Below are 17775 nucleotides of genomic sequence, written 5' to 3'. Positions count from 1 at the left end.
ACAGTATCTCTGCCCATTTACCCAAACCTATTGGTATTTATATTTCTCCTAATGTAATCTAACTGACTACAATTAAATTAACTTTCTTGAGCACTCAGATAGTATTTAAGTTGCGTCCAAATTGAGTCCAGACTTTACTGCTAAAGGCCTTTAGCTTCTATTTTCTTGTTGCTCCCCATTTCCAGTTTCTTATCAAAATATTTCTACTGACTAGTCATTGGTAGGTTGCTTACTTAGTTGTGATGTTAAATTTACAATTCTTCAAAAGAATTGGCAAGTTACCATTACATAAGACACATCTGTTTTATGACTGACCTTTAAAGGAATATTTGGCTTCCAACTCCAAAGAAAGCTGATTCCCTAGACTGTTTCTTTGCACACAACCAAGAAACTTAAGGAAATAAAGGAGCATTACTACCTCCTAGCATCATTTTTTTAAAACTGTTTAGAGTTTGATAAAATGAAAATATTACACATTGACCCTAGGATTGTGATATCATCTGTATTATGTATACTTGAATTTCATTCAGTAAATATTTATTAAACACCTGCCCTGTGCCAACCACTGTTCTAGGTACTAGCAATGGAACAGTGAGCATTCATCCTTTGAATACTGGGAGGCTTACCACCTGGCACCTGTATGTTCTCATTTGAGTGCCTATGAGTGAATTCAGCAGAATCACAAAGTACCATAGAATCTCTAGTTCAGCTGTCTTGTTTATAGATTTTTAAATTCTTTAATCCTGAGACATAAAATAATTGATTAAGATCATGTAGCTAGTCAGTAGTATGGCTTGCTTTTTGTTTTTCTTTTAGTTATTTATTCAGCAAACATCGTCAATTTTTTTCTACTAAAAAGATCAACAAAAACCGAGGTGAGGGAAATCCTCTGTCAACCTCAAAAGACCACTCCAGCAGGCATCCCTTTTTTTTTTTTCACTCTTTACAAACTTTCTTGAAAGAGTTGCCTTCTTTTTCTTTCATTCAAGGAAATGGAAGATTTCCACTGTAGTCACACTGAAGCCCTTTTAATTCCATTGAAAGTTTTCTCCCCAAGGTCACTCACAACCTCATCATTGGTTTATGGGATACTTTCTAATCCTTAGCTTGTCTTTTCTGTTATGGCGTTTGCCACTATTAAATTACTACCTCCATTTTTTAATGTTTTTTTTCCTTAACATATTTTGGGGCCCCTGGATGGTTCAGTGGGTTAAGCATCCAACTCTTGTTTTTGGCTCAGGATATGATCTCATGGTTTGTGAGATTACACCCCACGTCTAGCTCTGTGCTGACAGCATGGAGCCTGTTTAGGATTGCCTCTCTTCCTCTCTCTCTCTCTCTGTCTCTCTCTCTCTCTCTCTCTCTGCGCCTCCTATCTGTGCCTCGCATCCACTCACACGCGTGCATACCCTTTCTCTCAAAACAAATAAATGTTTAGGCATGCCTGAGTGGTTCAGTTGGTTAAGCCTCTGACAATTGATTTCAGCTCAGGTTATGATCTCATGGTTTGTGAATTTGAGCCTTGGAGTCTGCTTGAGATTTTCTCTCTCTATGCCTCTCTCTCTGCTCCTCCCCTGCTCACGCCCTTTCTCAAAATAAATAAACTTTAATAAGTAAACATTTTTTAGAAAATCATTTTTTTAATGTTTTCTTTCCAGAATATGCCATATTCTTATGGTTTTTATTCCTACTCATACCATTTCTTAGATTTCTTCATATGCTCTTCTTTATCACCCATTAAATGTTGGTGTTCCCAAGATGCTTTTGTCCACCTTCTCTACATATCCTCCTTGAGTGATCTCATCTACTTCCATCACTTTTGTTGCCATCTAAATGCAGAGGACTCCTAAATCTTTATTCTTGATTAAATTCTTTCCCATGGCCTTTGAACTCCTATAGTCAACTGCCTACTAAACATCAGGATATTCATGGATTTCAGATTATCATCTCTAAAACTGAACTATTACTATTTCAGTGATATACACCATAATCCACCTAGTAGGTGACTATCTGGAAATTTAGGATATAGCCGCAGCCCCCATTCTGATTAGTTCCTAAATTCTATGCTGCTGCTTTAATTTCTCTTCAGTCTATTCACATCTTTACTGCCAACATTTTATTTTCAGGCCCTCATTCTAAATTATTTCTATGGCCTTTGTTAATATGTAAGGAAACATAGAAGAATGATTAAGAGCATGGACAACATTAGAGTCACAAGAGTCAGATAACCCTATGTTTGGATCCTTACCCTATCACTTAGAATCCATGGATGTTCGGGGCTCCTGGGTGGCTTAGTCGGTTAAGCGTCCGACTTTCGCTTAGGTCATGATCTCGCGGTTCGTGGGTTCGAGCCCCGCGTCGGGCTCTGTGCTGACTGCCAGCTCAGAGCCTGGAGCCTGTTTCAGAGTCTGTGTCTCCCTCTCTCTCTGACCCTTGCCTGCTCACGCTGTCTCTCTCTCTCTCCTAGAAATAAATAAAACATTAAAAAAAAAAAAAAAAGAATCCATGGATGTTCTGAAGTTCAGTTTCCTCATTGGTAAAAAAAGAATATCAACACTTACTTCATATGGTGATTGTGAGATTTAAATTTATGGCCCATAGACCACAGTACTTAGTACATAATTAGCACTCAACAGAAGATTGTATTTATAATTAACTAGCCTCCGTATTATATATCATTTTTCATTCTGCTTATAATATTATTCTTTAAAACAAAATTGTAGCACTCTCATAATGAAAACTCTTCTACAGTAATTCTTTATTGCCAGTAGGATAATAACCACATGATTCAACATGGAATTTTAAATGATCTTCCAGTTAAATGGAAATGGATCCTGTTTTCCTCTTCACCTTTCTCTCTTGCCACTCTCCTCCCTATTTGTGTCCCAGCCACAATAAATTAACAACCTCTCAAAAGCATGTTCAGGCTTTTGAACATTTTGTGCCCTCTGGGATACCTTTTTCTATATAGCTGGATAAATTTTGGTTGTTGTTCATAGATCAGCTTACATGTTATCTTCTTTGGGACCCCTTCTGTGACTACTTTTGACTCTAGATTAGGCTTTCCAACATAGTACTCTTACATTCTATTGCAGCTGACTGCTCTCTTCTCTGTTTCCCCTAATGTATAATGAAACTTTGAAATTAGAGGTCAAAGAATGTTGAGTTTTGGTTATTGGATGTTCATCTGCAGGAAGATTAAAGGTTTTCAAGACAGTATTCTTTTTACTATTCTGCACAAAATGACTTTATTTCTTCTTACAGATACTACACCCAATATAGCAAAAGGAAATGTGTGTAATTTTTTAACTATCCTTATTTGGGATGTGAAGATCCCCAAAAGGAATTGGTACTGTCATCTGTACAGAGTAGCTTTAAGAACTTTAGTACTAGAGTACTTTTTAGAAGTGATTTCTACATCAGCCTGATTTAATTACTCTTCATTATTGTTTTAAATATCGATGTAATACTGAGTTATCTCGTGTGTCTTCCTCATTAGTGAGACTATGAGCTCTGATATCAAACAGTCCCGGCTTCCAACTCTTGCTAATAATGACTACTACTAATCAATATATGTGTTAGATTATGTAACAGTAAGCCCTGTAACAGTTCCTGACACATTTAGGTGCTTGATAAATTTAAATTTCCTTGTATACTTTTTAAATATTTCACATTGAATATTATATGGCCATCTAGTTAAATCCTGTTCACTCATTCAATTTTAAATTAAAGCCCATCCTCTTATAAAAATCCCTTCAGCTCAGCTCTCTCTGCTACGATTAGAGTTAATACAGAAAAAATTGAACACTTACTCTGTGTAAGTGTTCCCTGCTTGGATGTTAACTCTTGGAGGGCATGGACAGTTTTAAAATTATTTTTCTTAAAAAACGTTTATTTTTCTTCTCTTGACATTTTGAAGAGTGCTGAGAATATGGGGGAAATTCAGGGCACATTTGTTCTTAACTGATTTTTTTCAGTGTGCTGCTCTGCCCCCTCACTGCCAAGTAGTATGTATTTTGGAATGACTACCAATTTTAATATTAACCCAAGTAAACCATATTTATAAAGGAAAATATGTTGGAGGAAATCATACTGAGCATTCCATAGCTAAATAGAATTGAGTGTTTGGGATTATGCCCCTTCCAGTAGGATAAATAGGAAATAACCATATGATTTGTTTCCCAACAATAAATTTGGTTTTATGGATTTCCTTAACAGTAAAGCAGTTGGCTATTTTCCATTTATTATTTTGTCTGGATCAGGTTTATAGGATATTGTAATTCATGTTTGCAAATTTGAATGTGTCTTGCAGGAGGATTTGTTGGTGTTGAGGAAAACAGTGAAATCCTTTTTGGCTGTTTGCCAACAGTGTCTATCTAATGTTAATACTCCAGTGAAGGAACAGGTAAGAGATTATCAGTTAAGAGTGCCTAACAAAAATAACTAAATGCATCAAAAAACGTAAGAAAATGTAAATTTTTTATGACCGTTCTTAACATACAGGTCTATTCCTAACATTTATGGAACCTGGGATAAAAGTATGGATGTCTGAATATTTAACTTAACAAAGCAAGCTAACAAATTTGTTGTATGTTTTTTTACCTGACAAGTACACTATCATAATAACCTGACTCCTGGGAATTTTATCCCAAAACTGGGAGGGTTGAAACTGGCCTGTGGTCGGCTGTGTTCTAACCGCACCCTCTTCTCATCACACCAGAAAGAACTTCTCACACATGCATATAAACACTTCAGCCCACATATCCAAACTCTGTCAACATCATCCCCTCAAACAGCCACCTGGGACCTGGGAGTACACACACAAATGTTATAGTATACCCAGAGAAGAGGGCTGTGCAGGTTTTGGTAACAGAAGCAGGTCTCTTAGGGTAAGGAATCCATGAGTCCTTGAGCCTGGTTAGTAGGAGTGCAGGTGGATATATCCCATTGGTTCGGCAGACTCCTCAATCCTTGGGAAGGGCAGCACAGCCTAAAGAGGGTCAAAGCAGAGCCCAGTGCAATAGTATTTCCATGAAGCGATGAATAAACTGTTTAATTATACTATTCTGTTGGTAAGTAGTTTTATATACTGTTTTATAGAAAAGAGAATACTTTTTCCTGCATTGTTTTTTTCATCATAATGTTGGGCTAGAAAATGTCAAGTTAATTAGAATATTGCAGTACTTAACACATTGCTATCCCTTCTTCTAAGTAGGTTATCACATCTATTAGTTTTCTGTTAGTTATCCTGTTAAGTTATCAGCATCTAACTTAAATGGGAATAGAGATGGTCTTCTCTAAACCTGCTGAACCCCATCAGTGAGTGCTGTCTAAAACTACCTAGCTTAGGACAGTTAAACCAAAAGTTCATTACTTCTGCATCATCATGGTGATATTCAAAAAATGTGTGTGTGTGTGTGTATCCCCCTAGATTCTCTTTATGGTCCCCTTTTCAAGTGGCTCTTTCTAAATAGATATTTAGTAGTTCATGATGGTGTAGTCAGAGCATGAACTGCCACGATTCTTGCTGGAAGTAGACAGCCAAGTATGTAGTCATCTCCAAATACATACCAAAATTATGTTTTCCCACAGAAATCAATATTTATAACAGGGTAAGTGAATTGCTTCGAGTTATCAGAGCCCTCAGTTACCCCACAACAAAATCATTCAGTTATAGTAAACTGATAACACAGACTTATTTCATACTATCCATTAAATAGGGCAAATTTCACATTAACTATAATAACTGTCTCTTTAGGGAAATGTATTGAAAGTTCCCTTATGTGATTGAACTTGTTGGCAGCTTTCAGATAGTGGTTTGTATGTAAATGGTCTTAAATTCAGTTTTAAACCTACTAAGAGATTTTTTTTTACTTGAGTTTTTTTTTAATGTATTTATTTATTTTTGAGAGTGAGAGAAAGAGCACAAGCTGGGGAGGGTCAGAGAGAGAGAGGGAGACACGTAATGCGAAGCAGGCTCCAGGCTCTTCGCTATCAGCATAGAGCCTGACACAGAGCTCAAACCCATGAACCATGAGATTATGACCTGAGCTGAAGTCAAACACTTAACCAACTGAGCCACCCACGTGCCCATACATTAGATTTTTTTAAAGCAGAGTCCTTAAATAGTAACTTTAAGGTTTAGAGTACTGCATTGTAATTTGTTGAATGATACAGTTTGTCTTAAGATTTATGCTTATTATTTAAGAAGCATATGATTGATTTCTGGCCTCTGTCATAATTTATTCTATTAATTTTGTATTTCCAAAGTTGGATTTAAGTCATTTTTATAAGTTCAAGTCAAAATCTCTTAAATGTATTGAGTTAATACAGCCAAGTAAAAGATATAGATTATATTTAAGGAGGAAAAGTCTTAAATGAGACTAGTATTTAATGAGAAAAAGTAGTTTCAGTAAGTTTGGAAATTAAAACTAATTTAAATACTCAATTTCTGTTAGGGTATTGTTATTGAAGTGCATTTAATTATATGTTTTCATTAACATTGATCTCTAGTTATAGTTATATTTGTATATTATATTACTGATGAATTAATTCCCTTTGCATTCTAGGCATTTATGTTACTCTGTGATCTTCTGATGATATTTAGCCACCAATTAATGACAGGTGGCAGGGAAGGCCTCCAGCCTTTGGTGTTTAATCCAGATACTGGACTCCAATCTGAACTCCTCAGTTTTGTGATGGATCATGTTTTCATTGACCAAGATGAAGAGAACCAGAGCATGGGTATTTGTAGTTATTATTTTGTCAATATTGATTTTTTTTTTACCAATCCCAGAAGATATTAGGAAAAAATTCAAATTCAGTCCCAAAAAGTACTAGGATTTCTCTCTTTTAAAAAAGAGTTAATGCCTTCATATAGTTAGGAACCAACAAGAATAAAGTACACAGTGAAGTCTCCGTCCTTTACTATAGTACCCCAGAGGTCTTTCCCTGTCACTACATACGAGCTTCTTTATTCTTTTTCCAACAGCTACATAGTATTTCATTGTTTATAGCATAATTTATGTCATCCATCTCATATTGATTGATGTTAGGCAAGTTTCCAATCTTTTATTTTTTATTTTTTTGTTAAAGTTTATTCATTTTTAGAGAGAGACCACGAGTAAGCGTGAGCAGGGGAGGGGCAGAGAGAGGGAGACAGAATCTGAAGCAGGCTCCCGGCTCTGAACTGTCAGCACAAAGCCCAAGGTGGGGCTTGAGCTCACAAACCATGAGATCATGACCTGAGCTAAAGGCAGACATATAACAGGCTGAGCCACCCAGGCACCCCAAGTTTCCAGTCTTCTGCTATTATAAATTATACTACAATAAATGTGTACATTTCTTATTTCCCACATGTGTAAAATGTATATGTAGGATAGATGTATTCCTAATTGAACTATGTCACAATTTTTCTAAAGGAAAGTATCCAAGTTCCTTTCTATTCCTGAGAAGCATCATATATTACTTAATAAAGTATAATTATAAGATATTAAGTGCTAAGAGACTGTTATGAAACCTTACCAGTCAAAATTATGGTGAACCTGCATAATGATAACGTAGCATAATCAGGCTGAATATAAATAATTGTAAATAAGTGTTACACATGATATTTGTGAAATAGATGATTTCAGCTGTTTAAGATCTGTAGCATATCTGATCTGCAGATGTATCTGGTGCTATTAGAGTGTTCTTTACTTAACAGAATACTTTAGAAAATACTCAATTGTGAAACAATCTCAAGAGTCCATTTTAATCACAGGAGATAAAATTTACCTACTACTTGTCTTAAGCAAAAAGATTTCCAACTTCTCGAAACTTTGGTACTTCACAGCAGGAGTCATTAATGGAAAGGGAAGAGAAAAGTTGAGTAATTTCTTTTATGAATATATACATATGAAGAAGGAAAGAAAGAACACTCCCCAAGTAAGGGCAGGCCAAGACATGGGAGAGTCCGTACAGAGCCTAAAGCAAACATAATAACATGTTAACATCTGGAGCCTTGTGAAAAAATTTTTCTGGGATCAAAATAGAGAAGCCAGTGGGACCTGAGAAATAAAAAACTGAAGAAGAAACACCTCTCCTTTGGAAAGTATTTGATAGCAAACTTTGTTTTTAAAAATGTATATATGCATAAATGGTTTACAAAATATATTTCATGCTGATAATGTAACCATGTTTAAGACAGGCACTGAAAACTAACACCTCCATGTATTTCCATTACTCCCTTCTTTCTAAAAGAAACCTTTTTTTCCTGTTCCTTAAACATTTCCAGAAATTTCTTTTCTGTTGAAATATAGCTAATACATGTAGAGAATATTGAAATGTGAAGAGCTAGCATTTTTAAGGTTGACAGACAGCAGTATTACTATGATAAAAATATCAGAAAAAGAGTGTATGTATGGTTTGCTTATCTTAACGCAGTCTTTGCTGTGACAGTCCCTTGAAAAATGGGAACCTTGGTATCTACTAAATATATAAGTGTAACTAAATATAGCACCCTAAAATGATCAGTTTAACTAATATTTTTATCTTACCTAAAACTGAATTGTACTATTTGTAAAGTTATAAGCCAGCGTTTGATTATACAGATTGTCTATTTTGTTTTACCTTGTATAATGGGCCAAAGTTCATAACCAATTTATTTTCTGTGGTTAGAGGGTGATGAAGAAGATGAAGCTAATAAAATTGAGGCCTTACATAAAAGAAGGAATCTACTTGCTGCCTTCAGCAAACTTATCATTTATGATATTGTTGACATGCATGCAGCTGCAGACATCTTTAAACACTACATGAAGGTATAGTTTCATATCTTTATTTTTCTCCTTCCATCTAAGTGGCAGAGAAATTTGCAATTGAAATGAAAAGATGAGAAAATTGACAGTTTTTACCTATGTATTGTTGATGATTTTCTGATCTATTTAAAGTTTCTCTCTTTTATAGAAGTATAAGCTTTTTGTCAATCTGTTTCATTCTGTCAACCCCATAAGGGGGAGATGCTCACATTTATTGAAAAAACACCTTTTTATTTCCATGAAACTCTATAGATTCTCTTGGTAACATGGAAGAAATCTAATCTCTCTTTCTTGTGACATCTCTTCAAGACATTTTTTACATATGCCTCCTATATACCATGCCTCCTGCCAGGCATTAACGTTACAAAGATTTTTTAAATTCCTGTTCTAAAGTAGTCTAAAGCTGAAGACTGTCAGCAATTAGACAATTGTATTATATATAATCAAGGTATGTATAGGGGTTCCTGGAAATACATAAAACAGATACCGGTATCTAAAGAAATATAAGGGTTAATGAAAACTGCTTAGAAGAGACTTCTGAACTAAGTCTAAGACACTAAGCATAAATTAGTAAGCAAAGAAGTAGTGGGAGGACCTGTGGGCAGATGGAACTTCATGCACAGACAAAGGAATGTGAATTCTTTGGGGGAAATGCAAGTAATTTGATGTAACAAAATGGATTGCTTATGAAAGTTGAGCAAGAGGTAAGATTTAAAGAAAGTGTTATTAGTGACTATATGCTGTGTGAGAAGCTTGAATTTTTTCCTGAGGTTGGTAAGGAAATGCTGAAGGGTTTTAAACCATTCTTCATATGACAGGATTTTGGTAGGTACTCACCTCCCTGGCTGTTTTTTTTTTTTTTAAGCTCCATTTTGTCCCTGACCCTCTAAAACAGCATTGCTCAGAAATCTTTATGACAGGCAGACTTCTCAGCTTATGTGCTTTTACTTTGTTCTCCTGTCAGATAGTGTTTTGTTTTGCTCATGTTCAGAATATTTTGTGTGCCATTGACCCACTTGTATCTTTATCCATGTTTAGTTATAGTCCATTTCTGGTTAGATACAGTAATTCATCACATTTTGCTGAACAAGTCCAGTGTGAACATGTGTTAATAGCCAGAGATTTAAATAAAACATGATTTCTGCACTAAAGGAGCTTACAGGTTAATAAAGAAACTGAAATGCAAACATAATATAATGTAATGTAATAATGAGTGGCTGCATATGCTCTGTACCATTTATATATGGGATACTGTTCGAAGGCTTTTTCATTATGTTTGTTGATAACAGTAATCCTGTGAGGTAGGAAATACCATTTACAGATAAGGAAATTAAGACTCAAAGAGGTCAAGTAACTTTCCAAGGTCACATAACTATTTTAAATAGCAAAAACTGGATTTTGATTCTGGGTTTGTCTAGCTTCCAAGCTTAGCTCTTCCCACTGGTTCATAAAGCCTCAGCACAATTATTGTAGTGATAGATACACAAATTACAAAGCAAACATAGGATAGAGAGAGAGACCTAAGTGAAAGGAATCTGAGATGGCTTCCACACATAATGTCTAAACATTACGTTTGGATAGATAAATACGAGTGTACCATGGTTTTTCCTTTTCATACCTTAATAATACTGTATTGGTTTCAAGAAATTAGCCTTATCTAAAATTTATTATCATCGTTAGCAATTTTTGTACTTCTGCTAATTATAAGCTGTAATCTTTTTGAGAGTATTCTAATAGTTATTTGCTACTCTTTGTTATATACCCTTATTAGGTATGTAGTTTTTTGCCCCAGTTCTCTATATGACCATTACAAATTTGAATTTATTAGAGATCTGCCTGTTGAACCACTTCTTTAGTGTATTATTATATCTTTATATTTTTTGCACCCCACATCATAGAAGCATACCCATCTTTTTGAAAATTCTAAAAATCCACTTGCCAAGCTAATACATCACTTCTTAGCATAAGTTGTAGATTTTTATGCTTTCACTTGGGAATAACTTCCAGATTTAATGGCTTTTATAAATTATTTACTCACAAGGAAAATTTTTTAAATCCTGTATCAAAAAGCTGAATTATAAAGAAATTAGTTAAATTCTTCTTGGTCACTATTGGAGAAGTCATTGTTTTTACTTTTTATATTGTAATAGTAAAATACACACATGTGATGGGGGCAGGGAATGAGACAGAACAAAAAAGTATTTAAACTTAAGTCTGTTACCCTAATCTGCCCTTCCCACTTATTTATGCCCACTCCCCAGAGGTAAGCAGTTTTAACTGTTTTGGTTTTAGTTCTTTGCTAAGTTTCTACCAGAGTTCTGTTGTTGATTTGTCACCTTTTAAGTGGTGTCTATTGAATTCATATTACAGCAAATAAGGAATTTTGTTTACCTATGTCACTTCCCCTCCTCCTGGAATCCTCAGCTTTTCAGTTTTATCGTTAACTTTCACTTAAGATTAAGATATTAATCTTAAATATCAAATGTGTATTCCTTTAACTTTAGACAATATCTTTTATCTCTCATTATGTTTAAGATGAAGAAATTAAACACCTCTGAACTCCCCCTTCCATTTTTTTCACCAATCTAGGCTTTGTCTCATGAAATTTCAATAACTTTAAAGCTGTGTTTTCTTTCTTTTTCTCATAGTATTACAATGACTATGGTGATATTATTAAGGAAACACTGAGTAAAACCAGGCAGATTGATAAAATTCAGTGTGCCAAGACCCTCATTCTCAGTTTACAGCAGGTAAGAAATCTAAAGGAAAGAGATAAAGATTAGAATTAATGTTATTGATCACTTTTATATGCTTAGTATGTACTAGGTATATTTTACCTGATTTACACTAGGTCATTGTATCAATACATTACTATGGAAATTTTTGGTACCAAAACATGTGTTATCTGTCTTTTCTTTTGGGAGATAATCTTATAGTTCACATTTCAAATAAATGAAATCCATGGGGCGCCTGGGTGGCTTAGTTGGTTAAGTGTCTGCCTTCAGCTCGGGTCATGATCTCACGGTTCATGGGTTTGAGCCCTGCATTGGGCTCTGTGCTGACAGCTAGCTCAGAGCCTGGAGCCTGTTTCAGATTCTGTGTCTCCTTCTCTCTCTCTCTGACCCTCCCCTGCTCACGCTGTCTCTCTCTCTCTCTCTCTCTCTCTCTCTCAGAAATAAATAAAACATTACAAAAAAATTTCAAATAAATGAAATCCTAAAGTGATCCACTCTTGGACCAGATGAAATGCAAATGGATATTTTAAAAAGTAATCATCTAAAAAGAAAAATACATAAATATATTTTAAATATATTTAATGAAGAAAGGGCAAGAATAGAATTCAAATAAGAAAATAAGTCACTTATATAAATAAGAGTCCCTAATAAATGCCTAGTGAATTAAGACAGAGATTTCAAGGGGTAGGTTTGTATATATAAACATTTATATGTCAACCCGCTCTGGGAACAAAGTTAAAAAACAAATGACAGGTTGGGGGAAATATTTTCAATCATATATAAAAAATCCTACAAATCAGTAACAAAAATAAATCCCTTAGAAAAGTGAGCAAGGGATATGCAAAGCTGCTTTTCAGAAGAGAAATATTGTAGACCAATAACCCTATGAAAAGAGCCATAGCTTCATTAATAATTAATGAAGGGTGCCTGGGTGGCCCAGTTGGTTAAGCATCTGACTTTGGCTCAGGTCATGATCTCACAGTCTGTGAGTATGAGCCCCGTGTCGGGCTCTGACAGCTCATGCCTGGAGCCTGTTTCAGATTCTGTGTCTCCCTTTCTCTCTACCCTTCCCCTGCTCATGCTGTGTTTCTCTCTGTCTCTCAAAAATAAATAAAACATTAAAAAAAATGTGTTAACAATTGATGAAATACAAATTGAAGCAAAGATATTTATCACTGATGGATAGATTAGTATGAATTTAAATCATTGTTAATACCAGTGATTGATAAAGATGAGGAGAAAAAGGGTCCCTTGTGAAAAAAATTACTATTGCCAGGGCACCTGGGTGGCTCACTTGTCGGGTAAGCATCCGACTGTTGATTTCAGCCCAAGTCATGATTTCACAGTTCGTGAGTTCGAGCCCCACATGACTGTCAGCACAGAGCCTGCTTGGGATTCTCTCTCTCTGCCCCTCCCAAGCTTGCTCTCTTTCTCTCTCTCTCTCCCTCTCTCTCTCTAAAAATAAGTAAAGTAAACTTAAAAAATTAAAAAAAGAAATTGCTATTACCTTCTTGAAAGGCAGTTTTGCAGAATATATCAAACTTGAAGATAAATATTCCTTTGAAAAATCACTTTTTTGCTGCTAGGTATCTATACAGGTACATGCAGGTACACAAAAAGATATGTATATAAAAGATGTTTTATTGCAGCAGTCTATAATATTGAAAAATTGGAGATTCGGCAGAAGAATGGTTAAAGTGTGAAACTCTGAAGTAGCTAAAAGATTTTGAAGACAAACTATTATGTGAAAAATAGCAAGTTTAGGAGAACAGGGAACCTTCATGCGCTATTGGTAGGAATGTAAACTGGTGCAGCCATTCTGGAAAACAGTACAGAGGTTCCTCAAAAAGTTAAAAATAGAACTGCCCTGTAACCAGCAATTGCACACTAGGTATTTTCCTAAAGAATACAAAAATGCTAATTCAGAGGGATACATGCACCCTGATGTTTATAGCAGCACTATCTGCAGTAGCCTAATTATGGAAAGAGCCCAAATGTCCATCAACTGATGAATAAGATAAAGAAGATGTGGTATGTTTGTATATATACACACATATACACAATGAAATATTAGCCGTAAAAGAGAGTGAAATCTTGTCATCTGCAGCAACGTGGATGGAGTTAGAGACTGTCAGGCTAAGCGAAACAAGTCAGAGAGAGACAGATACCATATGATTTCTCTTATATGTGGAATTTAAGAGACAAAACAGATTCTTAACAATAGAGAACAAACTGAGGGTTGATGGAGGGGAGGCGGTTAGAGTGAAGTGAAGTGTTAAATGGGTGATGGGTATTAAGGAGGGCACTGGTTGTGATGAGTACTGGGTATTGTATGTAAGTGATGAATCCCTAAATCCTACACCTAAAACTAATATTACACCCAATGTTAGCTAACTGGAATTTAAATGAAAACTTGAAAAAGTGGGGTGCGGGGGAGAAGGAGCAAGTTTCAGGACAGTATAGTATAGTACCATTTATATTAGAAGTTTTGTATATGTGATATATTGATGTGTCTAAACTAGTCTAGAAAACCTTGAAATTTTAACATAAATTACCTTTGGAGAGAAGAATATTTCGTGGGACAGAGGAAGGAGAACTTTTATTTTTATATTACTTGAATTTTGCACAGAGATAGATTCTTTTTATTCACTTTAAGTGTAAATTTTAAAATTTAAGGCTATTGTGTACAACCATTTCTGAAAACATTTTGAAGTTTAAAAATTTATAATTATCTGTGAATAAATTTTAAAATCTTTTGAAGAACTGCTGTTTCTAGTCATGGCACTGTATATAGTTCTAGCCAATCTGTTGCTGAAGAAAACTTAAAAGGTGGGCAACATAATTACTAGATGAGCCATTTCAATGGGATGGTATGATTAGAGTCAATTGAGAGATTCGGAGTGAGGAAGTGAAGAAAACAAATATAAACAATCTTTTTTAGGATCTTTGCCATAAAGAGAATCAAAACGATGTGTTGCTAGCTGACATAGGAGATAGAGTTATGTTTTTTTGTATTTGTTTTCTTTTTTAAGATGTGCGCATTTAGTAGACAGGGAATAGTTAAGGATGCAGGACAGAGCCGTAAGCATAAGAGCAAAATTGCTAAATAAGTAAAATGGAGTGAGATCTAGTAAATAAGTAGTGAATGGCTTAGGATGAAAGCCTGGACTATTCATATCTCATAATAGGGAAGACAGATGTGTACAGATAAACTTAAGTTTCTAACCTTGGTGGTAGAATGATGATAGCTTTTACATTCTTTAGTACTCCAGGATTTATTTGGTTGTTGTTAATTTTGATACAGTATATGTAATGTCTCTGTAATTCATAAAATTCCTCTACCCAGATTAAAAACTTTTTATATATTTTGTTTCTGGGTAGGAAAAATCACCCCATATATCCAAATGTCTTCTTTTGGATAATGTTCTTGTCTAAGATATAGTAAGTAAAAAGAACAAAATTCTGAACCCTACATATCATATTGCCATCCTTATGAAACAACAAAAAGAATACATTTATGAATATAAAGTATATTTCTATAAACATGTATCTTTTCCCCCAGCCCATAATATATTAATTTGTTAAAAAGAAATAAATTCCTGGGGCACCTGGGTGGCTCATTTGGTTAAGTGTCGGACTCTTGGTTTTGGCTCAGGTCATAATCTCACAGTTTCATGACATCAAGCTCACATCAAGCTCTGCTCTGGCAGCATGGAGCCTTCATGGGATTCTCTATCTCCTTCTCTCTGTCTCTGCCCCTCCCCCACTTGTGCTGTCTGTCTTACAAAATAAATTAAAAAAAGAAGAAGAAAAACTCCTATTTGCATTTAATCACACAAACTAGCGTGAAAATGAGCTCAAAAATTGGTAATGGTCGATGACTTGAAGAAGGGGAACAGTGTGACTACAGTTAAATATAAGGAGAGAAATTTTACCATGTAATTTTTAAATATTTTTAAATTATAGTACCTATTCTAATAATAAATGAAATAAATATTTCCTAGCTGTAGGTTATTTCTTTCTTTTTTATTTCAACCAGTTGTTTAATGAACTTGTTCAAGAGCAAGGTCCCAATCTAGATAGGACATCTGCCCATGTCAGCGGCATTAAAGAATTGGCACGTCGTTTTGCCCTTACATTTGGACTGGATCAGATCAAGACACGAGAAGCAGTTGCCACACTTCACAAGTGAGTGAGCTGAATAAACCCTTTCTGTTATAAAGAATTTGGTTTTACTGGACTCTAACTGAAATACCTGTTATCTGACCCATTTTTAAAGTGACAAATAATAGCATTTTCAAGTTATAATTTTAGAGATTCTGTAGTCTAGCAATTCTCAACTAGGAGGGCCTTTTGAATTTGAGAAATAATTCAACTGCCTATTCTTTCATCTTATAAAGAAAGATGGTCTGTCAGTGAGAAGATGTTATAGGAGACTTCGGTTTAAAAACACTGTGCAGTACTAATTTGGTCAACCTTATTTCATAACTAAAAACTGAATGACAGAAAATGTTAAATACCGTACCTTTAAATATTTCCTACAGCTGCTTGGTCTTATGACCAGCTCTGAGAACCAAATTTTTTGACAGTCTAATTGCCTTTCCAAGGTATTGTGTTACCCCTATTGGATACATACAGGAATTTAACTTTGTGGTTATTCAGCTATTTTTTATATTATTTTTTACAACTCATATTTTTCTACTGTAAATGATAGAATATTATTAGGATTATATGTCATACAAATTAACATTGTTTTACCCTTTGAATTTATCAGAGTTTACTTCCTTCAGTGATGATTTTCCTGCCTTCCCAACTACTTTGAAATTCTAGCCCATTGAGAGAACTACGCAACTTATCTGGAAAAATAAGGTGTTATTTTCTTTTACTCCAGGGATGGCATAGAATTTGCCTTTAAATACCAAAATCAGAAAGGACAAGAATATCCACCTCCTAATCTGGCTTTCCTGGAAGTATTAAGTGAATTTTCTTCTAAACTTCTTCGACAGGACAAAAAGACTGTGTAAGTTACTTTCATCATGATACCCTTGGTAATTTTAAATGTTTTATTTCATGGAAAAATGTTAATCATCTAGATAAAATTACTGTTGATAACATATGCTCTGATTGTTTTAAGGAACTATAGTTTTCTTTCAAGCATCTGTATAATTTTTCTTTTCCCTGCTCGCCTTAAATACTCTGGAATTTGCAAGATTAAAGTAAGTAAGTGGGAAATGATTTCTTATTCCATAATTCACAGAAGTAGAACGTTGGCTTAGCCATTGTGTAACCCTTTCATTTTTCCTTTTATGTTAATTATATTTTAGTTTTACAGGTGACCTTTGAACAACATGGGTAGGGGTACAGACCTCCTAATTTCACGCTTTTTAAATGCTATTTTTCATTACCGAAGTATAGTTAACATACAATATTATATTAATTTCAGGTATATAATATAGTGACTCAAGAATTCTATATATAACATAGTGCTCACCATGGTAAACTTAGTAACTGTCATCATACAACATTATTACAATATTGACTATATCCTCTATACTGTACTATGTATAACTTTTGACTTCCCCAAAACTTAACTATTAATAACCTATTATTGACTAAAAACCTTACTGATAATAGTCAGTTAACATATTTCATATGTTACAAGTATTATATGCTCTCTTATAATAAAGTAAACTAGAGGAAAAAATGTTAAGAAGTCATAAGAGAAAATATATTTATGGTGCTGTAGTGTATTTATTGAAAGAAATCCACATTTAAGTGGACCTGCACAGTTCTAACCCATATTCAAAGTTAAACTGAATTTTTTATTTGAATTGGTCCAAGAAGACTGATTTCTTTTTCTGTTTTTTATTTTTGATAATTGATAACAGTTTAAAGAAGTAATACTTAACAGTTTTCATAAAAAATGTTGATGGCATCCTGAATCTTATGAATTGGTAGAAATGTCAGTTGTAATACTATGCTAAATGAACAGAAATTTGGAGACAGTTAAAAATCATATGAATATGAGTGATAATTCTAAGGAAAGATGTTGGCTTCATTTTGGTCAGAAAAGATTTATTAAGCAATATGGTCAGGTACTGTTGTATAGCTGTTACTCTAGTATAGCCAGGCAGTGAACAATACAAAGTTTCTAATGTAGGGAGACACAGCATAAACATAGGAACTAGAGTCTCGGGCACTGAAATAAGATAATATGATAGAGATGGAGTAATGTTGGGTATTTG

The 17775-nt window shown here is 34.5% G+C and overlaps 1 protein-coding gene across 3 annotated transcripts in view; it reads left to right on the top strand.

Moving 5' to 3' along the window:
* Positions 1–17775, top strand: part of STAG1 (STAG1 cohesin complex component) — a 422866-nt gene that overhangs the window by 379558 nt on the left and 25533 nt on the right. For all 3 annotated transcript variants that reach the window (XM_077752340.1, XM_077752338.1, XM_077752339.1), the window contains 6 exons: positions 4313–4405; positions 6570–6744; positions 8659–8798; positions 11444–11545; positions 15570–15718; positions 16422–16550. In XM_077752340.1, the coding sequence (XP_077608466.1) occupies positions 4313–4405; positions 6570–6744; positions 8659–8798; positions 11444–11545; positions 15570–15718; positions 16422–16550 (788 nt within the window). The remainder of the gene's footprint in view (positions 1–4312; positions 4406–6569; positions 6745–8658; positions 8799–11443; positions 11546–15569; positions 15719–16421; positions 16551–17775) is intronic.

This window comes from Crocuta crocuta, unplaced genomic scaffold (genome assembly GCF_008692635.1).
Source record: "Crocuta crocuta isolate KB4526 unplaced genomic scaffold, BGI_CrCroc_1.0 scaffold580, whole genome shotgun sequence".
Lineage (NCBI taxonomy): Eukaryota > Metazoa > Chordata > Mammalia > Carnivora > Hyaenidae > Crocuta > Crocuta crocuta.
Note: the sequence above shows the minus strand (reverse complement) of the source record. Positions and strands in the feature narration are given on the sequence as shown.